Source organism: Eulemur rufifrons, chromosome 15 (genome assembly GCF_041146395.1).
Source record: "Eulemur rufifrons isolate Redbay chromosome 15, OSU_ERuf_1, whole genome shotgun sequence".
NCBI classification, from domain to species: domain Eukaryota; kingdom Metazoa; phylum Chordata; class Mammalia; order Primates; family Lemuridae; genus Eulemur; species Eulemur rufifrons.
The window spans coordinates 102975870-103002500 of NC_090997.1; the positions used below are offsets into that span (position 1 = coordinate 102975870).

The following is a 26631-nucleotide window of genomic DNA, read 5'->3' on the forward strand; positions in this document are numbered from 1 at the left end:
TAACTGAGATCTCTGCCCAAGGTCTCTAAAACAGAGAAAGGAAGATACTACAATTTTTGCTTCTGTTGCTGAAAATATATTTGAACACACACACACACACACACACACACACACACAGTTAGCATTGGCTAAATAAATGGGAAAACGAAAGGAGAAACTGTTGGCAGGAGGCGATCCTCACCTGCCCCGAGGAATCAGACCCACGAAATCTATTTCCAGCTGTCCTCCCTGGTCTCCGAGGCCCTGTTTCCAATCTTCTACATTCTAAACGCCAAGATTTTGTCTGCACGGGCTACAGAAAACACGTGTGACACGAGCAGCCCCCAGGCCTGTAGGCAGGGCGTTGTTCCCAGATGCAAAACGTCATCTCCAAGTTCTGGTGCAAACTGCTGGGACCTTTCCCAGCTGGACCAACGTGCGCTGTGATTCCCGCTGGAACACCGAGTGCCAAAGATGAATTAGACTCGGTTATATGACACAGCTCAACCGCTATGCGCCTTGGTGTGTTAAAAATGACAAAAGTCAACTGAAGAGACCCAGTTCCAAAGGCATGCAGGCTACATGCAAGAAGTAGTCAAACCAGTTGGAAAAAACCAGAATTTCATAATAATTCTGAATTCTATAATTCCACCTTTCTGCCTTAGGGATTCAATGTTCTTAAGCCTACAGTGATCAAAACACAGAGGTGACTTCTGCCCGGTAGCTAGACAAGCAGCAGAGCACGGTAATTAAGAATATGAATTGAGGTCAAACTAGACAAGTTCAAATCCAAATCTAACTACAGCTATATGACCCTGAGCGGAATATTTAAACTCTGTAACTTAGTTTTTTAAAAAGGGAGGGTGGTGTGTCATCTGCTCATAAATGTTCCCATAAGAGTTAAATGAACTAATTGTCCTTAAGATGCCTGGTGGGCAGTAATCAGTGAGGACCTCTTATTTTGTTCATGAGAAGATGTTAATCCTGACTCCAAGCAAGAACGAAAAGCAGTTTGTTAAGAACATTTCATCAAATAGAAACTGTCGATTCTTCTGCAAATTCTCAATGCCGGAGAGCAAAAAGGCATGTGACGGTGCCGGACCAGAGAAACGTGCGAGGCAGGTGTGAAAACGCATCTCTGACTTACCCCTAAGACCCCGAAGCGTTCGGCCAGGCTCCAGCCACAGAGAAAGTCAATTTCAAACTTGTGGTTCAGAATCACGATGGCGTTCTCCTTCCCGTACTTGGCGTAGGCCTGGGGGTCTGTGTAGAGCGTGCACTCTGTGCCCGACCACCACTCCAGCAGCATCACCAGCTCTGGAAGGAACCACAACAGACATTTATTCACACATCCATCATCCTCTGGGCTGCCCTGGGAGAGAACTCTGCCCACCAAGCTGGGGGGAAAAGCAACTTCTAGGGGTGAAGTTCTGGACCATTTCAGCCTAGACCCCAGTCTGTGAAAGGGTTTAGAAGCAAAAGAGAAAATGAGAAGGACTCCACAACATCCTCCGGGGAAGGAGAAGAGGATGTTTTGAGAAGGCAAATGACGCACGCTTCTTGATTAAGTACCTTGGGGGAAAATCAATCAGAAAGCCGAGTCCATCACGAATCCGTGCCCTTGTGTTTGCAGAGCTCCGAAGGGCGGCGTGAGATGATGCGTGGAATGCTTAATAGCCTGGGAAATGACAGACTGCGAAACGTGTACACCCCATCAAAGAACACCAAATACCCCGCTTTCTCTCCCACTCACGACGCCCAGGGCACCGGGAGTGAAGGAGAACCGAGCTTCTGCGGCAGGAGTCCCGGCACCTGAAGGCCAAGGGGAGATTAGCGTCGCCACGACTAGGCCTAAAGAAAACTACTAACTGTTCTCTGCAGGGGCCTGTGAGAGTATAGAAGTTCTTTTTTAGGGCAATAACGACCAATTCCCAATCTAGAAGGCTCGGGGAAATCCTATAGGGTAGGAAATGTTCACAAAACTTCCTGAACATTGCTGATTCCATAGCACTCTGAAAAGAATTTTTAAAGTTGACAGCGTTGGGCAGGTGGGTGGGTTGTGGGTGAGTCCTCTGCAAAGGTCGTGCCCCCTTGTCATCACCAGTTAGTGGGGTACACAGGCGGAGGGCTTCCCCTCTCCCCCGCGCCCACCCCACACACACATCAAGGCAGGTGGGTCTGCCCTTGACTCTGGCCAAGCCTTGGGTCTCAAAGGCTCCAGTGGCTGCTCTTGGAAACCCTTCTCCTCGAGGCTGGGGCTTGCGGTAGAGACCAGAACCCTCTCGAAGGCGCCACCAGTCTGGCTTCTGTGGGACTCGGGGCAAGTTAACCGCACAGTGCTGCACTGTCCTGACCTTTGGAATGGGGTTGCCACGTGGGGTTTTGTGAGAATTAAAGTGTACAACACATGGTAGGTGCTCAGTGTATAGCACATGGTGAGTTCCCAGCAAATTAATGCTACCGGTATGATTAAAAATGAACAAGAACACTCCCCTTCCCTCCACAGAAGTGGACGATAAAAAGTGTCTGCCTATTTCCAGCCCAGCTCCGACCGAGGGACAAAGGGACAGCTTGTGATCGCTGGGTAGGAAGATGTTCCCACAGCTGCACTGATTTCTTCCAAGACACTGGATGGGCAGCGCCAACCCATCCCCTTACCGGCGGAGGAGCAAAGACAAGCACCAAAGCGCCTGCACACGGAAGTGGTGAGACAAAGTTGAACGGTTCCACGCGACTCCCATCCCCTACGTGCCACGTCACCGAGTGCCTCTCCATGCAAGGCCAGTTCTCAACCCTGCCCTGACCCCGGCACCCTCCGCAGCCCCGTGGCAGCCTGCGGTGACAGCACTGCTGTGGCCCACGGGCACTGAGACAAGACAATGCTGTCTGGTTCACTAACCCCAGCCGAGACTCCAGTACCCAGCCAGGGCCGGGCACAAGCCCTGTGGTCCCCTAACACGTGCAAGTGACAAACACCAAACGTGCAGACCGGCTCCCTGCCCTCCCAGAGCTGGCTGAGCAATCACAAAGCAGCGTGCGAGGGAAAGGAGAATGGTCGGCCAACAGCAGGGCGCTCCATCCTGCCGGTGGGCTTGGGAGTCAGGCACATCCGGGCTCCGGTCCTGGTGGTGCCGCTCACTGTGAGACTTCTAGCTCTTCACCATGCCCCCGTCTGTGCGGCAGGCAGAGCAAACGGTTTTGGAGATGCTGAGGGTGTCAAGTGGGACCACGGCTTCATGACACCGGCAGGGTGTGCATAGCGGGTAATCAATGAGTGGCCAGCTTATTGCTGTTAAGATTATACCGTGATAACTTTATCACACGCAGGCTCTGAGACCGCTGAAGGGGAGAAGGAGGGTGGGGGAGAGACGGAGTCAGATGGGGGGTGGGCTACTGTGGTGGGGGCGGGGGGAGGCCAGAGCCCCAGGTGCGGGAGACAGGGCACAGGTACAGGTACAGATACAGAGACAGGTAGCGCAGAGGGACCTGCTGCTGGACGGGCGGAGGAGGGAGGAGGGTGCAGAGCAGGTCCTCAGTCTCTGTCCTGAGCAGCTGGGGACAGGAGTAGCTGTTCACTGGCCTGGGAAGCCTGGGGGAGGGGCAGAGGAGGGGACCCGGAGTTTGGGTTTGGACACCACCGGCTCTGAGCAGCCCTGGCCCCTCAGCGCCTGCTTGGCCGCCCCTCCCTCATCCGTCATCCTCCGATCGCCCTGTCTGTCCTCACTTCCTGCCGGCTCCGTGGCCACCTTCATTTCTCTCCTGAACCCGCTGACCTGGCTCCTCCAACATGCTCCCAGTCAGGCCTCAGGGACGATGTACTTGCCAGGTCTCCACCCAGCTGGGCACTTGGCACCACTAGAGATCTGGCTACTACGGGCCTCGAAGCGACGAGAACATAGCGTTAGCAAAGCACCATCAGCACCAGACCACACGCTCTGAAGGCCACCTGCCCGGCCCACTGGGAGGCGAGGCGGCCCTGCTGTGGAGGGGTCCCGGGACTCACATCGAACGCAGGAAGCGTCTACATCTACTTCTGGTCCCCCGCGAGTCAGGGGAGGGAGGCGCCGGCCACACACCCCTGCAACAAGCGCTCACACGCCCAGGGCTCTTCCGCAAAAGAAATGGGGAGGGGGCGGGGGTGTCTGTTCTAAATTAAGGGAGACTTCAGAGATGTACCAACTAAATTCAATGTATGGGCCCTATTTAATTCCGGAGTTAAACACTCCAAATGTAAAAAAGAATAAAAAAGTTCCAGAACTGGATATATCTGAATACAGGTGGTATTATGTGATATTAAGAAAATACTATTAATTTCAAATGTTGTGGTAATGACATTGTGGCTATGTTTTTAAGATGTCCTTATTCTTTGTAAAACACATGTCATGATACTTTGGAATGACACTGCATGACATACAATGTCTGGAATTTATAAATTTCTATCAATTGATCAATTAATAATTCAATAACTGCCAGTCTGATGAAATATTTAAAGCCAGATGCCATGACTATGGACAATCCTTATGCTATTCTCCCTACTCTTATATAGATTTAAGTTTTTCATAATAAAAATGTTAAAGGAAACACATTCCCTCTTCCACAGATGACTAAGTCTGGAAGCAACACGCCGGCAGGAGAGGGGTCCCCTGAAACACCCGGTCCTGCCTCCGGCATCGCTGCCTCTTCCCTCGGGGCAGCAAGGACAGAGACGGACAAAACTCAGGTGAAAATATTCACCTGTAAAATGCATACCAAGGGCATGCATAGGTTTCCTTTTTCTTTAATTTCTGAAACCGATGAAGATTAAAGTGCAATTTGAAAATACTTCACATTTCAATGCCATTACATGTGAAGACATGAAAAGGTCTGAAGTTCCAAAGTGTAAAAGTGTCACTTTTCTGTCCTGCCTTTGCTCATCGCGTGGAGTACTGAGAAATTATCAAAATCTTCCATTGTTCCCATGGTGGCCAGGGAGAGTTCCGTGGCCTCGTCTTGGCCACGGGGGAGTCAGGCCCCAGAAGTGGGAGTCCTGGCCCCCTACTTCTCTGCAGAGTGACTTCGGGGCACTCTCCTGACGTCTAATGTGAAGGCACTCATGCTTTGTGTGAGTTAGTTGGAGTCCGATTACAATGAGAACATATCAAATTTCTTAGCCTACAAAACTGGGGCTCAGACTCTGGAATGTGGTCACTCGCCCCAGGTCCAGCCAGCCTGTGGGAGACCCTGCCAGCCTGCGCCAGCCCCCGCTGTCTCCTGGAGGTCCACTACCAACAGCCATGCAGTGGGTTTCCAAGAGTCATTCACAGTCATCTGCCCCAGGCCCACAGCCCCCAGCTGTCCACTGCCCGCTTCTGTGTCCCTGCCACCAGCCACGCTTCCATTTGCAGTGTCACCTCATCGTCCCTTGATGGCTTCTGTCTGGTGTCTCGCTCCAAGGTCCTCACCCTGCACCCCATCCTGTGCCACCTTAACGCTGTTGAACACCTTCATTGGGTCCATGCCACCAACCAGATGACGCGCAGGTCCCTCAGCCAGCCCTGGCTCCTTGGCCGCCCCCTCTCTCCTCCAGGTCTTTCCACCACGTATGCTGAGCTAGAGTCAAGTGGAAGCACGTGCTTTCCTGGAACTACCTAGAATCCTCTGTACCTACCCCAAGCTTTGGCCTCTTGCTCAAGCTGTTCTCTTGGCCTGAAAGGTCCTTCCTTTCTACAGGATGTCCGGCTCTTCCTGTCGTCCAATTTCAGCTCAAAGAAGCTCACGCTCCCCACCCCTCACCTCAGCACAAGCAATTTCTCTCTTCAACTCTCTGAAATCCCCCTGAGGGACACAGCCTTGTACTTTGAAGTCGGACCTGAATTTACTTTCCATTACGGGACTGGCACGTTACTTCACTTCCCCACGTTCAGTTTATCTGTAAACAGGGAATACTATCCCGTCACTCACAGAAGCCTCGTGAGCAACACAGAAGGCCAACGAGAGCACGCAAAGGACAATGGCGCTGCTCCGTCACTTCCCCCCGGCCTCCACCTCTCACGCCCGCCCGCTCTCCTGCTCACATTCTAGTTTGAGGCATGTTTCCTTTTGTTCTGTTCTCCTCCAGCACAGTGTGCAGTCCTTAAGGGGAGGGTCTTAGTCCTGTTCATTCTGTCGTCGCACCCACAGCACGCACGGCGTCTGTGCACGGCACGAGGTGTGTAGCTGACAGAAAAGTCACCAAGACCCAAACCACGGCACAAGGCAGTGGAGGACAGCACAGGCCTGAAGCCTATTTGAAATTCTTTTTATTTTAAAAGCAACGTTAAGAAATCACTAATATGTTTAGGAAACTTGAAAATCTACATAAGATAAATACCTGCTCTAAATTTCCATCTATTAAATGTCTCCTCTCACCTTCCCCTCACTGAAATACAATCAGGCTTATTTTCATAATTCAAATTCATTACTCACTGAGAAATATGCACATATTAAAATGTGGTTTTAATATGCATAAATATATAATGAAATGCCATATATTATAATTTTGAAAAGGATAAAAAATTAAGCAGCTAAAATATACACAACTGCCAAAATAATTTTTGAGGACAGAAGTGTAAAGGAGAAACTCTCCTGGAATTGTTTTCTAAAAAACATTTTCTTCACATGAGACATCACTTCCTTAGCTCAGCCTGGGAGGCCCCAAGGATATTGAATTTGGGGTCTTTTCTAACACAGGACCAACTTGTTCAGAAGAGTGACTCGTAATTATCGAGGAGAAGGTGTGAGTTGGATACTTTCCCTCAGGCCTGCTCTGTATGAAGTCACCGGTCATTCTGAGGTCCCGTCCCCAAGTCCGTTGTTCCATGTGAAACTTCCTACTAGTGTTTTGGACAAGGCACTGCTCTGTCCCTGCCTCGGTCACTGGACAGAACACAGTTACACTGTGTGCAGTCACATTTGAACTTCAGATAAACGACAAATTATCTGTGAGCACGAGTGCATCCCATGCAACACCAAATGGAAGACCTACTGAACTATGACCCAGGGAATATTCGGGATATGTACTAAAGAATTATTTGTTATTTATCTGACATTTAAATTTCACTGGGTGTCCGAATTTTTATTTGTTAACTCTGGTGATTTGAGTTCTTATCCACCCGGCGGCAGCCATGGGCACAAGCACTGGTGTGGCGCCAGGAAGGCGGCCTGGGGGTGAACTGACAATCGCTCCCCAGGGTCCGACAGCCGGCGACGGCCGAATGGGCTTCCATGCACCTCATTTCTTGTAGCCCTGAGAGCCTCCTGGTGCGATGGGCATCATGCCCCATCTTACAAGTGACAAATGGAAGACAGGTGGCTTTCCCAAGGTCACCCAGATTCTGGGGAGCGGAATCACTACGCTGGGGGCACAGCCCTTCCCCTCTGCCGCACTCGTGCACATGCAGAACACATGTTTCTTAGAATCTTAACAGTTTTTACATAATAAATCAATTATATTCCAAACTTTCAAAGGTCTCCGAGAAGTCATTTCACCAAGGCTTATTTGAGCTTTATCTAATAAAGTTATGAAGCCGGTGAGTGGCCACACGACTGTGTTGCTTAGCCCCGACAGCTGGGCGCCTTGGGAAGACCAAGGCCAAGAACTAGAAGGCGTTTCCATCTGTGGACTGTCCTAGGTCCTCCCCCTCTAGATCCTGTGGTGACGCCTAATGACAGTGTGCTGAGCCCAAGGTGGCTGGTGGCAGCTGCACTAGTACTGGGTGCCCTTGAGGTGAGGTCAAAGGCTCAGCACGGTGGGAGGGGTCCAGCCCTCCGAGTCCCCCAGCTGCCCGGTCAGCCTCTCCCTCCCACGCCCTGTTGACCCCCGCCCCCCTCACCATCCCCAGCCACCGCACTCCACACCCTTCTCACCTCCACCCAAAAAAGGGCCAAATGCCAACCGTAAGTACAGTTGTGATTGTTTTCATTTTCACTAAAGCATTGTGTGTTGTGCAGGCCTTGGGCGCTCTATTCTATCAGTTCTGAGATGCTCATTTGATCGCTTTTAAACATGCTGAAATTAGGACGCATCTTACCATCGATGGCATCTCTAAGTTTAACTGGAGGATTTGTTTTCTTTTCCTAGAGGTACATGATAAAGACGCAACTTACAATCAATGACATCTTAGATTCCATGAAAATACAGGAAGTAAAACAAAACTGGGTGACCTTATCAAGCTGATGTCATTTAGACAAGTTGGGTCTCAAATGTGACCATGTTTTGGGAAAGCGCCAGAGGCTGGGGGAGGGAGGGATGAACAGGGGAGTGTGGGGATTTTTAGGGCAGTGGAACTCAGTGGGTACATGACATTATGCATTTGTCACAGCCTGTAGAATGTACAATGCAAAGAGTGAACCCTAATGTAAACTGCTAGTGAGTAATGCTGTATCAACACTGGTTCATCAATTGTAGCAAATGTGCCCAGACTTTAATGCTGGGGGAAGTGTTAAAAATATTTTATCCAGTATTTTTAGGTGCTTACAGAAGAAGGGTTGGGCAAAATAACCTAAGCTGCCATACTGTTGAAAATGAAAGTCAATTACGCTTTAAGGTAGTTAATTTTTATAAGCCTTAATTCTCCATATGTAAAAGAGGGATAGTAATCATTGTCGACAACTGTGCTGGCCACCGTGGGCGCTGCTGGCCACACGTGGCCATGAAGCATTTGGAACGTGGCTAGTCCAAATTGAAACACACTGTACATGTAAAATACAACTGGGTTTTGCAGACTTAGAACAAAAGATAGAATACAAATATCTCATTTTTTAAATAATGGATAACTTTGAAATAATATTTTGAATGGATTGTGTTAAGATATATTACTAAAATTAATTTTACTTATCTCTTTATATTTTTTAATGTGGCTACCAGAAAATTTAAACCTATACATACGGTTCTCATCATAGCTCTAATGAACAGCACTGATCTAAAAGACGAAGTGGAAGCTTCTAGGCAACGTTCTCATGACCCCTTCTGAGCCACTCCTGTCCCCTTTCCCAGCCTCATGGCCAGACTTGGTCACTGTCCTTGGTAGAGAGCCTGTGTGTGTCTGGTTCCTCCACAGACTGCTACTTGAGGGAGGAAACTTAATTTGTTCATCTTTATGATACCGGACTTGGTGCCTGCTACATAGCAGATGCTCTATAAACATTTAACAAATTAATGAATAAGATAGTTTCCATGGATAATCAGACACACTTATCTCTTAGACAGGAACACCTCTCCATACTTCTAGCTCCCCCGGGAGGGATCTTTCCTGGGAGAATCCCTGCCCTCCCTGCACCCCTCTCTCCCTCGCCCCAGGAGAGGAGGAGTGATAGGCATGACTGGTGCACTCGGGAAGGTTTCACGTGCCTTCTGGGCTTGGTTCTGCACTTCTCCAGGTGTGAACCCGACCGGCCCCAGAACTACCCTCCCTGACCCTGGATGGCTGCCTGGGGCTGGTGGGCAAAGCTGCCCATCTGGGGCTTGGTTAGGAGGCCCACTGCACACAAAGCTGTAATCTCAAGTAGAGGCTCTATCAGCAGTAAAGGAACTTATTTTGGCCACCGTCTTCCATGCCTTTGCTTAATTTTCAATTTATTCAGAAAAACAACTGTGTACTATTTGTTGGGACTCTCTTGGGGACAGAAACATTAAATACAAAATTGAATGTATTCTTCTTTTCTCCAAAATAATATAATGCAATTTAATTTAACCACATCAGAAATATTATTTAGAGTTTGAAGCAAATTTCCCAATTAACCCAAAGCCAGATTGAAGGGTAATTCAAGGTGAGAAACTGGCTACTATGTTCAGGGTGAGATTCTAGCTTTCCCTTCCCTGTGGCAATCTTCCCAAATAAAGGGGGGGAAAAGCAATTACTCAGGGAAGACAAGCCTTGCGGGATAAATGGACAGGGATACAAACTGGACCCTTTCAAGCAAGCACTCCTCACGTGGCGTGGTCTGCAATGAAGACACGGTCGTTCCAAGCTTTAATGCCATCTAGAAATGCAGCAATTTCACGACCGTCAGAGTTAGCAGCTAGTGCAGTAGCCAGTCCTCTCTGAAAGCCCAAAGTGCTTCCTAGAGTGCGCTTAACGTAACAGTTCACTCAGCACATTCACGGCGCCCACAGTGAGAGCATACTTAAAACACTTCTTCGAGTGGTCAAAGACACGCAGGGAGAAGAGAACCTTGCCTCAGGCTGCATCCTGCCTCAGTCACCTTCAGCCGGCCTGAGCAGGAAAGAACTCTCGGGAAGCCATTCTCTGTCACGTGCACAGAAACTGGGGGCACTCAGGAGGGCTCCCCACTTGCTCAGGGCCCGTTGACACAGGCACTGACGCCGGTGCTCCTGGCTTTGGCAGGGGTGGCGGCCGGCGGGCCAACTCTCTAGCGCTGGGCATCAAAGCACGTCTTGAATGTGAACATTCCCTAGGTCCTCTCCGATCCTACTGTCTCCCAGAGCATTTGTGTCCGGGCTGTCCCCGTCGGGCAGCTCGCTCTCACAAGGCTTGGGGGTCCCTACACCGCCGCACGCCTCGGTAGTCAAGAGCCCTTACCCATCAGGATTACAGGACTGGCTTAACTCAATGAGCTTTACGGGTACCATAATCCCCAGACAGAAGGATAATCCTAACCTCGTTCTTAAACAATCTGGTTCCTCACCTCAGAGCGCCGTATGTCTAGGAGAAAAGGAATGCAGCCGTTGGGACTGAATGATTTAGGCTTTGGACGGACGCCAAGTGCTGACCCTTTACCAACGTTTAAAGCAATGTGAAGAAAAGGTCAGGAACTGGAGAGTCTGGGAGGCTGGAGAGGAGTCAAGAGAGAAGGCGTTCTGGAAGCCAGGGAAGAGAGAGTTTGGAAAGGAAGGAGGGAGGCCCCCAGGGCCACGGAGAAGTCACGTCAAATAACACATCGCGCCTGGGTTGGGGGTGAATGAGTCAGTGAGGGGTTGGACTGGGGACAGGGGCAACCTAGGGTCCAGAAAGGTCTGAAGCAATGGTGTGAGGGTGAAGAGTTAAGGGTCACAGTTCAATGTCTTGTGTTAAATCCTAGAAGCAAAGAGAGGAAAAACCGGAAGAGTAAGTAGCCAGCTGGACGGCCGGGAGAGTTGTCAGATGGGTCTGCCTCACCGAGCAGACACTCAAGGCGCACTCACCGGGTGCCCGGCGCTGTCCCAGGCACGGCGAGCTCAGCTGCAAGCAAGAGGCAAAGTCTGTTCTCTTAGAACTTCTCGCCTAACGGAAAGGACAGCGCAGAAGAGCCCAGTGGAGAGCACTTCGCAGAAAAGCGACACAAATCCACTTTGCCAGACTCTTTCCCACGGAACCCCAACCCGGCAACACTGTAATCAGGTGGTGCCAGCGAGTATTTTAGGAGATTGGTCACTTGGAAAAAAATGAAATAAACCAGTGTTGTCCCTACTGAACTGGTCTCAGAACATTTAGCGTGCTGGTGGACAGTGAGCACCTCCAGAGAGGGACGGGGCATTCACTCCTAAATGCACACACTGGGGTGTTAAAGAACTACTGCACCACAGAACAGTTTGGGAAATGCTGCTCTAAAGGATTCTTGTGAAGTAAGTACACCTGCTTATGTTTGTTTCTTGAATTTTATTCCATGTGATCTTCGTAAGTATGTTCAAGATCTAAACCTAGTAGGTTCCTCCTCTGGAGAATCTTCCAGTAATGGCGCCCTCTCCTAACCCCCAGGCTTGCAACACCTGCGCCTCTCAGCACCCGGCTTCCCCTCCTCCCGCAGAGCCAGCCTGCTGGGACACACAGCTGGACTCCAGGTGCTCTTGCTTTCCTGTCTCAAACCACTCTGCGTCCTCCTTGGACATTGCTACGCTCCCCGCTGCTCCTACCGTGGAGCTGTCATCCTGCAGCAACTCCTGGAAGGACAGGGACAGGTGGGAAGGCGGGGGAAGGACAGTCTGGGAAGGAGACGCCTGGCCCAGCCGCTCCCCCTCTCAGGGAGGTCACCCACAGAGGGCACGTCTGGGAACGAAATTACTCACCTGCGCTCTAGAGGAAATGTCACCATCAATAAATATTCACCGCTGATTGATTGAAATGTGGTCTTGGCCTCACTGTCAGCAGAAATGACGACCTATGCACAGGGTTTATCCAAACTCTGCAGGCTAGCAACTTGTTGGTTCTATTTTAATACTTTCTCTTTTCAGCGGTAGGCACTTTCTATTTCTGTTTCCCCCAACTCCTCCTCCATTTCCTATACTTTGTTCTTTCCACTCTTCTTTTGTTTCATATTGTTAAATATTTCCCACAACTCTTCCATAATAACGAACGGAAACGCATTTTTATTGCACTTACCGATATGCTTACTGAAGAGTTTTGTGTTTCTTATTCTCAATATTAAAAGTGGATAAGTAAAAGATATTTATAGTCTTTCCTAAATATAATAAAACCCTCTAAATTATACTGCTTGCTTGTACCTAAGTATAATCTTCAAATAACTGTCATTCTTTGGAAAGAGGTTCTCAGCTGAGAGTGATTTTGTGCGAACTCCCCTCAGCCCTCGGGGACGCCTGGCAATGTCTGGAGACATCGTTCATGGTCACAACTTGGGGAAGTGGTTGCTGCTGGCATGAGGGGTAGAGGCCAGGGGTGCTGCTAAACATCCTACAGTGCACAGAACAGCCTCCCACAACGAAGAATGACCCAGCCCCAAATGTCAGTAGAGCTTCGTGGCCACCGAGAGTGAGGAAGATACAGCAGGACTGGATTCTATGTCCAATTCAGGTGTGTGACTCCACAGTCCGGGTTTGCAGTGTGGCCCCACCACCCAACCTACTAGCTCTGAGCCCTTGGACAAGCGAGTTATTTAACCTCACCGTGCCTCAGTTTCCTCATCTGTAATGGTTGTCGTGGGTTTCAATAAGCTCACACACAGAGAACTCGGGAGAGTGCCTGGGACATTCATGCATTCTGGGTTTTTTTTCCTTTACATTGACAGAGCATGTGAACACTGGCAGGGAAGCTGACCTAGAACTGATGTGTTTATTCAAATGAATACAAGATTACATAGCTTAAGGGAAATGCCTCGTTTATATCATCCAAGATTCTATGTTTTAAACTCCAGAAAATCCTCAAACCAACATATACCAGAATTACCGCTAGTATGTGTTCCTCTTCTGCAGTCCTAGGATTTGTCTTTGAAACCTAGGGCACAGTAAGCTTCGGGACAGATTGCCTATATTCACTCTAAAGAACATCTGGATATTAATATACTAGACATGCCTAATAATGCAAGTTTTGAAAGGATTCTAGTTTGGCAATTATAGAGAAATTACAAAAAAATTAATTACCCTCTTAGTGTTTTCTGCACAAACACATTACAACGCTGTGCATGAGACTTGCAGAAACACATAAAAACCCTTTCTCTAGAGCAGTAAGCAACTTCAGGAGGCTTCGTTTACCATTTCCTTGTCATGTCCACCCCTCCTATGATTCTTTCAGTGTTCAAAGCACAGGCTGACAAGGCCTCGTCCAGGGCTCAAACCACAGGTGGGAGGGACCCTTGGCTTGGTCCCAGCCATGGCTGGTGTGACGATTGGTTTCACGTCTCCACATGTCCCAGGTACAGAACCCAGTTAGCTAATCACTCATGCACCTCAGGGCTGCTATGAAAGCATTTTGTAGATGTGGTCTCATATATACACATATATGTACACACATACACACACACACACACACATTGCTTCTTGGGAGACTAGACTGATGCTGCCACCCCCACCATCCCCCTGTGGGTGACAGTGGCAGGCCAAGAGTAAAGGAATGAAGCCACATTTGTTGTGACTGTCACTGCAGAAATCATCTGGGGTTACGACCCTCAATGTGACATCAGTTCTCGCATAAAGACTGGGTCTCTCGGCCGGAGAACCCCAGCTTGACCCCGAAAGGCTCCCAGAGACACTCACTCTCCCTTTGAACACTGCCAGTGTGACATGGGGGAGGGGACAGAAGGGACAGAGGGGGAGGAAAAGGCACTGAAGAGGGCTTCCAGGGACCTGGCCTTGCCCTGGGTTGACTCCTCGCAGAAAGGGGAAGGATGAAGCGAGTGCAGAGAAGGGAAGGCTTGAGAAACTCCGTACTCATCCTTCAGCTGGGCCCCAGCTGGGGAGACGTAAGACTGTGCGTCACTTCTATGAGAAAATCACACGGAACAGCGCTCACGAGAGTGCACATTTACCTACTTACCACGCACGTGGCATGCGCTCAGTGTCGCTGATATTCACAGTACACTCTATGTGCCCAGCATAGGAGGAATTTATAGGCCAGTAAATAACAGAGTGCGCTGTCTGCATTCAGAAAGTTTATCTTAAATAATATGCCATTTTATCTCTAAATGACTATGGTAAAATCCCAATTATCTGTGGGGAGACCTGCACTTCCTTCCTTTCCTTCCATGTCCGTGCAGCGTCTGACCAGAGCTGGGCCGGGCAAGGAGGAAAAAAGTGCATGTGTTTGAGCAGAGCCAGAGTGCAGCATGAACTCATCTTACGATTTTGGAGAGAATTATCTGTTCTTTTCCTCTCCAACACGCGCATTCATTATGCTGACTAGGTGCACCAGAGGCCCCTCCTTTGCCCTTTGTGAAGAACCACGGACAAACAAGCAACATGTTTGAATTCACATGGGGATCCATGGGTTCCCAGAGGGTTTGGGTACACTGCCGTCACAGGTGGCTGGAGTCTCTGACATGGTCACTCTGTTCGGCCACAATTTCTGAGCTGTCCAAACTCGTGAAAACTCGTGAACACAGAGATCCTCCACTGCCTGGTTTCAGAATAGCAGGTCCCAGTCCCAGGTTGCGTTAGGGCCAGAACCGAACACATGTCTCAGCCCGGGGGCCTGGTGAGCGCAAGGCTGAACAGCCTTCCGTGGGCAGCCGCAGGAAGAGCTGCAGCCCCCTGCTCGCCCGGCCCCCAGACAACAGCTCAGCCAGGGGGTGGAACAGCGGGTTGCAAAGGAAACCACACCCCATTGATCAACTCAGGCTCCTCCGCAATATTGATCCTCAGGTCCTTCCTGGAGAGAATGAGCGGGCAAGGGAGTGGGGACTGGAGGCTTTTTCAGAGGAGACTGAATTGAGTACCTAATCAGCTAAGGAGAAGGTTAAGAAGTCATTAATGAAAGATGACAATTTTCCCCGGGACCGGATTGATGAGCACCACAGTCTCAGGGGAGATGGTAAAGTACCAGAAGAAAAGGAAATTACAGGAACCCGCTTACTTTTTTTTTTAAGTCTTATTTTTATTCAAAGAGCACTTCAGGTAAAAAATAGAACACAGAAGTAAGAAAGTCATTTGTAGAAACCAGGAAAGATGGTTTTCTGTTTCTTTTCTTAGTCACTTGTGGTTCAAGGCTGTCACCTAAATTTCCCCACCGCGAGCTGTGCCCGTGAGGCGCAGGACTCTCCAGGGACACAGAGCCTCTGTCCTCTGCAGAGGGGCTGTGGGAGCCGCAGGTCAAGGGGGAGGGGCCTGAGCGTCTGCATTTCTAACAACTCCACGGTGATGCCCAGGCTGCCAGGGAGGGAGGGCCAGGTGAATTTCCCTGCCCCAGTGAGGGCGGGGTCCTGGTCTCTGCTCTGAAGCACATTAACTCTACTCATTCTCTGCCCAGTCCAAGCGGAAGGCCCCATTTCACAGACAATTAACTACACCTTGGCCATTATTCACCCATAATTCCAATATTCTTACTGGGCATTATCTAAGTTCACATACCTTAGCCTGCCATTCCCTGTCCAAGCCATTTAAGACTCATCACATGTGTTTCCTCCTCCAGGAAGCCCACCTGACCCAGGAAGCCCAGACAAAGTGGCTTTCACACACCCAGCACACACTTCTCCAAGCTTATGCGTCATGCCGTGTGCGCTGGTTGTCTGTTGCTCTGTAACAAGCACCCCAGAACTTCATGGCTTAAAATAACAATAAACATCTGTCATCTCTGACAGTTTCTGGAGGTCAGGAATTCAGGACTGACTTGGCTGAGCAGTTCTGGTTTGGGGCCCCGTGGGAGGGTGTGGGCAGGATGTCAGCCGGGGCTCAACTGAGGCTGGAAGTTGGTGCCAGCTACTGGCTGTGGGTCCCAATTCCTCTTCTCATGGGCCTGAGCACTGTCTGAGTGACATCATGCTGGAATGTCATGGTGGTTGGCTTCCTCCAGAATGAGAGGGGACAGAGAGAACGAGAGAGGAGACACAGAAAGAGTGAAAGAAAAAGGGAGAGAGAGAGAGCGAGCGAGAACCAGGTAGAAGCTGTACTTTTTATGGCTTCACCTGGGAGTCACAAAACATCATTTATGCCACTTCATTTAATAGAAGCGAGTCACTAAGTCCAGCCTGCACTTAAGAATTAGGGAAATTAGGTTTCAATTTTTGCAAGGAAGATTGTCAAAGACATTTAAAAATTACCATCCTCAACTGAGTGTATTTTCCAAAGATGGCTGCAACAACATTGCATATTCTTCTCCTAGAACACAGCCACTCCCCCATCAAAGGGCAGAATCGAATTCCCCTGCTGTTGATCTAAGAGGGCTACTAACTTGCTTGTAACCAGGATGATGTGGCAGAAAAAATTCGTGCCTTTCCAGGCAAGGTCATAAAAGCCAGTGCACTTTCTGCCCCGTGGGTGGGGACCGTTCACCTTTGGAGCCCTGGACTACTAGCTAGGAAATCCTGCTACCTGGGGCTGTCATGCCATGAGGAAGCCCCGGCTACATAGCTAGGTTGCTCCAGTTGACAGCCCCAGTTGAGGTCCCAGCCAACAGCTGACATCAACTGCCAGACCTGTGAGTAAAGACACCTCCCGCCCTCCCGTTCCTGCCCCCAGCTCTGGAGTCTCCCCGCTGAGAACCAGGGGTCCTGAAGCAGAGTCTAGGCATTCCCCCAGGCCCTGGTCAGATTCCTGACCCACAGAAGCCATAGGTACAAGGGAATGGTTGTCTTAAGCCACTAAGTTTTGGGCTTGTTACACAGCATTTAGTGACTGGAACACACACTGCATTATAACTGTCTGCTGTGGTCTCTCTCCCCTCCATTGGACTGTTAGACTGTATGTAAGTATTCTAGGGCACAGGGCTGTGTCTTACTCATTGTCATAAAGCTAGCACCCAGCATGGTGCTTGGCATGTAATATATGCCCAACAAGTGTTTGTTCAATAAATAAGAATAAGAGTACATGGAATTTTGCTGGGAGAGTTCTTTGTCTATAATAGAATTCATAAGACCCACTGGTTTTGAAGTCCTGTGGTAGAGTTGCTGCTGTCTACCTATCCAGGTTGGTGTACACACCATCTCTCCACCCCTTATAGAGCTTTTTGCTTGTTTAATTTTCACCCTGCCCTTCTTTTGACCTTCTAAATTCACAATGAAAACATTTAATCAGGGACTCTTCCTGCTGCTACACAAAGACTTGAATACCATTCATGTAAAAAAAAAAAAATGGTAATAATGATCATAAAAATGGTTGTCACCTCAGAGCCAAAGATGCTCATGTGCACTGTTGATTCCAGGTTGTTAAATGTTTAAAAACAATTTTAGACTCTTGAGTCAACTCAAGAGTCTACCTTCTCAACTCTAAATACGTAGGAATATATATATTTTAAAAATGTAAATTTTTCTCAGTGTGGCTCAGAGAAGTTGAATGCATTCAATCTTCCCATTAATAATGTATACAAAGAGGATTAATTGTGAGTTTGTTAAACATTTTGTCTATCTTTCTATATAAATAGAGGACATATATTAAAAATGTCTGAAATTTGAGGCAGTGGTCTCTAAGTTGGTTCACACAAAGTTTCAATCACTGCATTCTCAAAATGTCCTTTAATTGGTCCAGTGCCTAAACTTATTATTATATTTCATTGGACTTAGTAGCAATGAATGCCTCCAATGTAATATTCATATAACCAATTTTATAACCAGCTCCAGTCTTCAGTTACTACTTAATCCCCCACAAGTCTCCCTTTCAGCTATATTTATCCTTCAGCTGAAGACAATTATCTAGAAACTGCACTCAATTCTTATTATCTCATTATCTCATGATTAAATTTAACCCTCCCAAATTTTACAAATGCTAATTAAATCTTAAAAGGCAAACAAAATGTCAATCAAAACTGATTTACAGTTGTTTGTCATCAGCAGCTGTAAAAAAAAAAAAAAAATGTTCCCTCAAATTCAAAGAGCGTTAGCGCTACAGTGCTGAGCGTAGTAGGTACATACTCCGACGTGGTTGGTAGAAGAGGCAGGAACCTTTTTCCGTCAGAATTAAACTCATATTTTCAGTGAAGCAACGCTTTGAATGATTCTTTATTCCTGGTTTCTCTGTCATACTACTTTGTAATTATGACCGAGTCGGCTATAAGAATAATTTCAGTTGTGGTTTAAAAAAAAAAAGAGGCAGAATCACCCCCAAATTAGAAAGTTAACAAATTTAAAAATAAACCTGGTATGAGCAACTACAGGGCACTGTTGATCAGAAAGCACGGGAGAGACCAGGAATGAAGCCGGCCCCAGCTCCCCTGCGCTGACAGGCGTCCGGTGATCCTGCAACGCCTTTCTCCTGCCTGCCCCACCAGACGGTGGGCAGGGGTGTCCCACCGACCACAGGGCCCTGTGCCAGCCACTCTGCAGGCTGGGTCAGAGGAACTCAGGCAGTGAAGCCCTGCGCTGAGAACCAACCCAAAGGGGGGCACCGGCAGCCATAGGATCCTGTCCCTGCACTCCCCGACGCTGAGGTCAGAGCATCCTCTTCCTGCGTGGATGCTGGGCACTAACTCAGGCCATATCAAGAATGACCAAGAGGGACACTTTAAGGTCAAAAGCCTGAAAGAGCAGCTCCCCCCAGCCAGAGACAGCAGAGGCACATCAAGAGCCCATCCCATCGGCAATTTACAATGTGTTTATTTCTGCTCAGATGTCTCCAACTACCATGGAAAATCAGCCAGATAAATACCTATTGTTAAAGCGAGAGGCAATAGCACTTTCGGGGGGTGGGGAGGTGGGGGGGACGGGGGGATAGGGGAGGAAGGCAGCGTGAAATTTCCTACTGGATGATCACAAAAAATCAAAACATCAGGTTGAAGGGTAAATTGATTTTGGGAAATGCAACAGAGGAAAACAGCTACTGCAAAAGTTGAAATTACAATAATAACAAACATGCTAACATAAAACCTTTTTTGGTCTTCTTTTCAGAGTTGTTTCTTCTAACATAGAACATTGAAATAGTTCTTCTAGACTTCTGGTTCTGCGATAAGATGGAGTAGACACACTTCTTCCACTAAGTACAGCTAAAAACCTTGGACATTACATACAAGATGAACATAAGAAGGCTCTGAAAGGTAGCGAGAAGACAGCAAACATCTGGGGACCACCGTGGGGTCTGAGGGACAGTATGGCGGTAGTTCCCTGTGCTCATGTATTTTTCACATACCCCAGCCTGAGTGCTGGCGATGCCAGCAACCTGGAAAGGCCAGCAGGACACAGACAAAAGCCCCAAGAAAAGTTTGCTCTCTCTCTAAAGAGCCAGGAAAGGAGAAGTCTAGCAAGGCAGAAAACTTCTAGATAATAACTGCCCGACTCCAACCAAATGTTGTGGAAAAACCGTGGTCCTACCTGAATCCCCACCAGCACAGGCCCAGTGGGGAACTTAGGCTTTCCGGCTGCATTGAGGAATACCCCTCCCAACTCCCACCCACTGACTGTTGTCAGAGAAGTCCGAGTGGGGAGCTGGAACTTTCCCCATCCTCCAGTGGTAATGAGACCCCCCCCTTCCTCACCGTAACAAAGTACTTCTCCCCCTCCCAGCCAGAGTGGTGTCAGCGGGGCCTGATGGGGAGTCTGAGCTCTTACCTATACCCAGCAGTTACGAGACACCCTTCACCCTCCCAGGTGTCTGTGAACACAGCGTGGGAGACCTGGACCCTCCCCGTCACCTGGAGGAACAAGGTGGTACTCCTTGCCCTAGCGATGCAGAGTCAGAGGAAAACTGCTAAAACAGGTTTGAATAAGATCCAGTCTCACAACTTAATACCCAAAATGTCCAGGATATGATGGAAAAATCACTCAACATACCAAGAGCAGGAAAAATCTCCACTTGAATAAGACAATTGACATATGCCAACACTGAGATCACACAGACATTGACATGATCTAACAAGAATTTTTAAATGGTCATCACAAAAATGCTACAACAAGCAATTACAAACACACTTGACACAATAAAAAGTCTTGAAAAACAAGCAGAAGAACCAAATGGAAATTTTGGAACCAAACAAGCAATTAACTAAAATAAGAAACTCAATGGATGGGCCCAACAGAAGGGAGGGGACAGAGGAGAGAACCAGTGAACGCAAGGATACAACAATAGGAATGAACCGATCTGAACAAGAGAAAATGGGCTGAAACAGTCCCAGTTACTGGACGGATCACTCCACACTACATCCTGGCACTATTTCCAATGCAGATGTGAATTTAAGGGTCTTGAGTCTCTACCAGATCTTCGAAGACAGAGTTGATCTCTGTTCTGCAGAGAATGGACAAGGAATTAGTGACTCTAGAAATTCTCTGGAGATAAAATTGCTATGATGACTTTTGCTGCTTAAAAGAAGTAACAAGGAGATAAGAGCTCCTCCCGCTCCTGATGCTGTTCCACCCCCACCTGGCTCCCTGCCAGTACCAGGGACCTGCCTAACCCTAAGGTGGGTCTGTGAGTAACCAAACCTCCAGGGTCCGGTGATCAGCCTCCAGGGATTTTTGGTACCAGCTGTCATGCAGGGCGCTGGGCTGTGTTGTGAGGATGCTATAAAGCTGGGTGAACACATTTAGTAGGAAGATAAAATGAGTGTAATGCAAGGCAACTATGCTTTCAACAAATACTAACTAGTGCCTGCCGGGTATGAAGCACCGCTCTGCACAGCAGGAGCCCTCGACAGAGATCCCTGTCATAAGCTCAAACTCCAGTGAAGTGGGGACATTCAGGAGGTAGAGAGAAATGACAACAAGCAACCACCATAAAAATGAACAAATATGTGTATTAGAAAGTGACAATCCTCTGGCGTGAGGAGGCTGGGGGTGGAATGGAGGTCGGGTACTGGGCAGGGAGATGAGAAGTCACTGGGAACGAGAGTCAGTGACCCAGTGGCAGAGAAAAGAAAGTCCTCGAACAAGCGGTTGAAGGGGGAGGGACGGACCCCGAGCAGCAGGCTGAAGAAGTGGTGACAGTGGTGTGCCCCAGCCAGGGTGGGAGACAGTCTGAAGCTTGACTAGGAGCTCCAGGCTTGGATGGATAGATTCAGATCGTCCACGGCACGCCCTGTAGACGGCTACCGCGTACCTTCCTAGGAGAGGAGAATGGCGAGAGCCGAAAGAGACAGCAACAGCCATTTCCTAGGCTCTGACCCCCCACCTCCCACTCCCGCTAGTCTTGCTGAAACAAGGCTAGGCTGAGTTCCAATTCTAATAAGAAAGAAACTGTCACCATTAGTCTAAAACACAGATTTTCTGAAAACCAAGTATATATTTTAAATTTGTTTTTTTTCTCTGTGAACATTAGCTACCAAGAAAAACACTGCAGTACTAAAAGGAACCACTCAATATTGAGAGAAATCTCTCCAGATGCCTCCTACGTGGAGCTGACCTTACAACTTGCTCTCGCGTGTTTGTCGTGTTTCCAACCTTGGCAATACTTCCCTCTGTTCCCACCTTGAACTCCTTTTGTTCTCAACCGTTCAATGAAACACACAAACACACTCATGTGTGCAAATGCACACACCCCAACCTCGACATCTGCAGGTTTAAGTTGGTTTTTTCCCACAACATTCACAAAATTTAAGACAAAACCCAATAAAACATGTAACAACCCCTATCTCTTTTGGTCAAATTTGAAGAGTGGATTAGCAAAATGTGGTATATGTATACCATGGAATATTACTCAGCTATTAGAAATAATGGCAATATGGCATCTCTTTGGTTCTCCTGGAGAGAGTTGGAACCCATTCTATTAAGTGAAGTATCCCAAGAATGGAAAAATAAGCACCACATGTACTCACCAGCAAACTGGTTTCCCTGAGTGCACATTTGGGAATAACACCAATTGGGTATCGGACAGAGGTCGGGGCTGGGTGTAAGGGATGGGTATATACCTACTTGATGAGTGCGATGCCCACTGCCTGGGGAATGGACACGCTTGAAGTTCTGACTGGGGGGATGGGTTGGGGGGAGGGGATGGGTGCACACCTACATGATAAGTGTGATGTGCACTGTCTAGGGAATGGACACAATTGAAGCTCAGACTTGGGGGGATGGGGAGGCATGGGCAATATATATAACCTGAACGTTTGTACCCCCATAATGAGCTGAAATAAAAGAAAGAAAAGAAAATAAAACATGGATATACAAGGCTTTTTAATATAGGAATGCTGGCAGAAAATATGCTATACTTTGTAAATAAAACACTGACCTGCTTACCAAAAAAAAAAAAAAAAAAAAAAAAAAAACCAACCATAACAGAAAATGCTTACATTGAGCAACTTGGTTGAAAAAATAATGACCATTCATCACTTAGATTTTGAAGATTCATAATTATAGGAAAAAAAAACCCTAAGAAAAAAATGCAAAAGAAGTACAATAGTTTTCAAAAACAAATTAGTATTTGGTGCTGGCTGATTTCCATAAAGAATTATTTCCAAAGTATTTACATAAGGCACGATAACACTTAATTTTGAATTCCATCCATTCATAATTTGTAACAATTCAAAAAGAGCCAGGATAAAACGCATAGCTGCCTAATGGGAAAGGATTGTCAATAATCAGATGAAACAGTATAATCAAAACTACCACTGGGGGACATAAGCAAAGTGGGCAAACCCACACTGCAGAGAGTCCCCCAAACTATCGTCATAACCTCAATGTTAATTACTGGGGAAAACGCACTCACTTCAAGCCAGGCAGGCTGGCACTGGCAACGCAAGTGCAAACCACATGGGAGAAGCTGGGTCGCCCTGAAACCAGCCTGAACCCTGGTCGTAAGTGGTCAGATACTACTGTGGGGCTCGAATGAGGGGCGTTCCTCATCAAAGTGGAACTGTGACCTGTGAAATGAAGTCCCTCCCCCCAGGACCCCCTGGAGAAGAGCTGAGTCAAAGACCCCAAAGACCTGCCCAGAGGTGATTGGCTGCTTTCCCCTCTGTCAGGCTTAAATTAATCCATGAGCTCGTGTCAACCTCTCTAACAGCCTGTGGCACAGTATGTACCCCGGGGCTGGGTAAAAGGGCTTAATTACCATGCATTTATGAGGAAAGCATTGGGACCATAGAACAGGGGGGTCTGGAAGCACAGGCCAGGACAGACTGGAACTAGGGAGGGCGGGATGGAGCCAGGCTCCACGTCAGAACTCAATAGGTCCCTAGAGGGGCAGAGGCCAAGACTGGGAATTTCCCAGGGGGATCTATACCCAAAGGGGCAGGGAATGTGTCCTCATATACCTGCCCAGCTCTTAGAGCAGAATGTAGCTTGAGCAGGTGTTCAACAAATGTTTGTTGAGTAAATGCATGAAGTTAATCAAGGCATAAACAAACGAGGGGTCAGAGACCAGACAGGATGTGCTGAAGAACAGAAATACCGGGAGACAGAACAGGGCCAGTGGCATGTTCAGACTCCAGGGCTGGCACCCAGGAGACAGGCAGAGGCTGGGGACTGTAGCTAAGGCAAGAGCTGAGGGGAATCCCATCCAGGTAGCTCTCCCTGGGGCTTTTGTGCAATGTGTGCAGGCAGAAACCACACCCAGCCTAGGCCCTGCAGGTCACTGGGTACGCTGCCTGAGGTGAGCTGAACACGGAACATGATGGGGGTGGGGGGGGGGGACGCAAATCACTTCCTTGGTTTACTAGACACTTCCCGTGTGTGCACTAGAAAAGGTCCGTCAGCACCACTTCCGGCTAACCAGGCCTGAGGAGCTACCGGAGACTTATTTAATTACCAGGCACTGAGGCACACCCGAGAGTGCAGGGTGCCTACACTCCACTGCTAGAACCCTCCTGGGAAAGTGTCTGCAAAAGGACAACGGGAGTGCAGTCATGCCTCACTTAACGATGGGGACACGCTCTGAGAAATACATCGTGGGGGGACTTTGGCAATTTCATCGTATGCACATGATAGAGTCCACTCACGCACACCTAGACGGTACGGCCTACTGCTCCCAGGCTCCCAACCTGTACAGCAAGGCACCGCACTGAATACTGCAGGTAGCTGTGACAGTGTAAGTATTTGTGTATCTAAACATAGAAAAGGTACAGCAAAAATATGATATTATGATCTTAGGGGACCACCATTGTAAATATGGTCCATGGACCAAAAAATCAACGTATTGCATGACTGTGTTTCCAAACTATGCCTTTGTCAGCTCCCAAACCTCATCTGCCGGCTCTCTATAGAGGGCAGAGATAAAGGCAACAGGCCTATCTGCAGTGTTGAAAAATCAGTCAACTCCATAACCAGCTTGATAGTAATAGTCTTTCCTTTAGTGAGGCTACCAGCTATGCTCTTTATATAGTAGTAACATTTGAACTGCTGAGTTCAACCCCCAAAGGGACCATCCAGATGCTCCTCATTTCTACAGACCTGAGAACAATTTTAACGCTCACGATTGCATGAGTCTGTACAGTTTGGCAAGATACATTGGTGATCGTACTTAATTCACAGCCCCACTCCTACATAACTCAGAGAATTGCATTTATAATTTGATGCCTAGTTTTTAAATGTCTCCATAGAGTTAGGTTTCCACATATCTGTGGGTTGAAAGTGTTTTCATGTCCCAGTGGGCAAATCTGTGCCGGATCACAGGCTCCCTGAGGTCTGGCTCCCTCTCCTGCCATTTCCCACACTCCTGAATTTGCAGAACATACGCACACCCCAGCAAACGTGGCCCGACAGTGACACACTCTGGTCTCACTCCCAGTATCAGGTCCCGAAATCACGGCCCTTCGCCGTGAGTGTGGTTCTCAGGTCCGTCTCTCTGGCACATGTCATAGGCAAAAACCATACTTTAAATATGGTTTTTGAATCTAAAACAGTCTTTTTAAATCTAAACCAGTCTCGTCTTTATATCTCAGAGTCCAGCACATGCTTGAAATACGGAAATCCTTGCAAGAGCTGAGGGGTCTACTCACTTGAGCCACCCAGTAGAATGATCTCCACTACCTCAAAAACCAAAAAAAAAAAAAAAAAAAGAAGAAGCCCACAAAATCCAAGGGTTCCTACTGATAGCTCACACTCTGAAAGTCCCAATGTACAGTCACCAATCCACTACCATGTCTCTGTTTTGGGGAGATAAGCCCACCCTTTCATTCACCCAGGATGGCCTCTGGATCCATCTACCAGACTGCGTAGAGTGGACACGAGGGGCTGTCAACCTTCCTCTGCCCCAGCGCTGGAAAGCTGCTCTCTCCACGGCTCCATGTCCAGCTGACAGGGATTAAAGAAAACAAACAAAAACTGCCCTTCAGCTACAGCCAAATGCGCAAGGCTGCCAAGAGCTTGCTCCTGTCCTGACTCAACAAAGCTCCTTCACAGCCCAACAAAGGAGCCTGTGACACTTGCAGGCGCAGATACAGGCTGGCGATGTCTCTGTTTCAAAGAGTTCTGACCCCACCCTGGGGTCGTGGGGTCAGGTGGGACTAACTAACTCAATGGATGACAGAAGCAAAGCGGTGAAGCTTGCAGGCTCTTGGAGGAAGGCAGCGAGGAGGGAGAGGCAACGACATCCCCGTCTCTGTCCCCAGCAAATGTCTGCAACAATCTGCAGACAACGCCTGCAACCGCCTTCGTAGATTCTCAGGCTCAGTTTCATGAGTGTAGTGGAAACGCCTTCCATGCGATCGTTCCTTCCCACCTCACTCCCTCCGCTCCACTTGTGGAAGCTCAAAAAACACTTGGGCAACGTCTGACCCCACAACACTCTTAGTTCAGGTGAGCACCCTCACTGGTCCCAGCCTCCTGTCTTAACTTCCCCGACTTTCCTTCTGCGCGGCCTGGATTGACCTCTGCCCACCTGCTGCTGCTGTTCTCTTGTCGAGCATGTTCTTCACCTTCAGACTTGCCTGTCCTTGCCACAATTTCCTGTTAGGTGGTTCATCACTCTGGCCTCACTCCACGTTCCAGCCATGAAAGATGAGCAGAGAGAATGAGGTGGCATGCCAGGCAGAGGCAGGGTGAGCACAGGGCGGACACGTGAAGGGACAGGAGAGCGCTGTCGTCCTGCTTGGGGCTTGGAGCTGAGCTGGAAGATGAAGCTTCAGGTCATGAACTGGGCCCCAGTCATCTCTGGGTCCCCACCACCTGAAGCACAGTGCCTGGTATGTGGCAACAGTGGGTGCTCAATACATGCTCATCAAATTGAATTCGAGGGCATTCCATTACTTGAACTTGTTTTTTAAAAAAATTGCTGGGTGCCAGGTGGCAGATGCAGCGGGGAGGGCTCTGGTGGAGGCTGCTACTAAAAGGTTGTCACGACTTCCTGGGACAAACAACATAACCAAGCCCAGGAGAGATCCTCTCCCTGCACATCCCGAGGGTCCAATCACACTTGTACTAACCCGGTATGCGGGTGGTGGTGTCTGCCTGCATTTTCTC

The 26631-nt window shown here is 48.5% G+C and overlaps 1 protein-coding gene across 1 annotated transcript in view; it reads right to left on the reverse strand.

Moving 5' to 3' along the window:
- The window catches only part of AGPAT4 (1-acylglycerol-3-phosphate O-acyltransferase 4), a 65471-nt gene that overhangs the window by 21994 nt on the left and 16846 nt on the right, over positions 1-26631 (reverse strand). The window contains exon 2 of the mRNA XM_069488368.1: positions 1127-1296. Coding sequence (XP_069344469.1) covers positions 1127-1296 — 170 coding nt within the window. The remainder of the gene's footprint in view (positions 1-1126; positions 1297-26631) is intronic.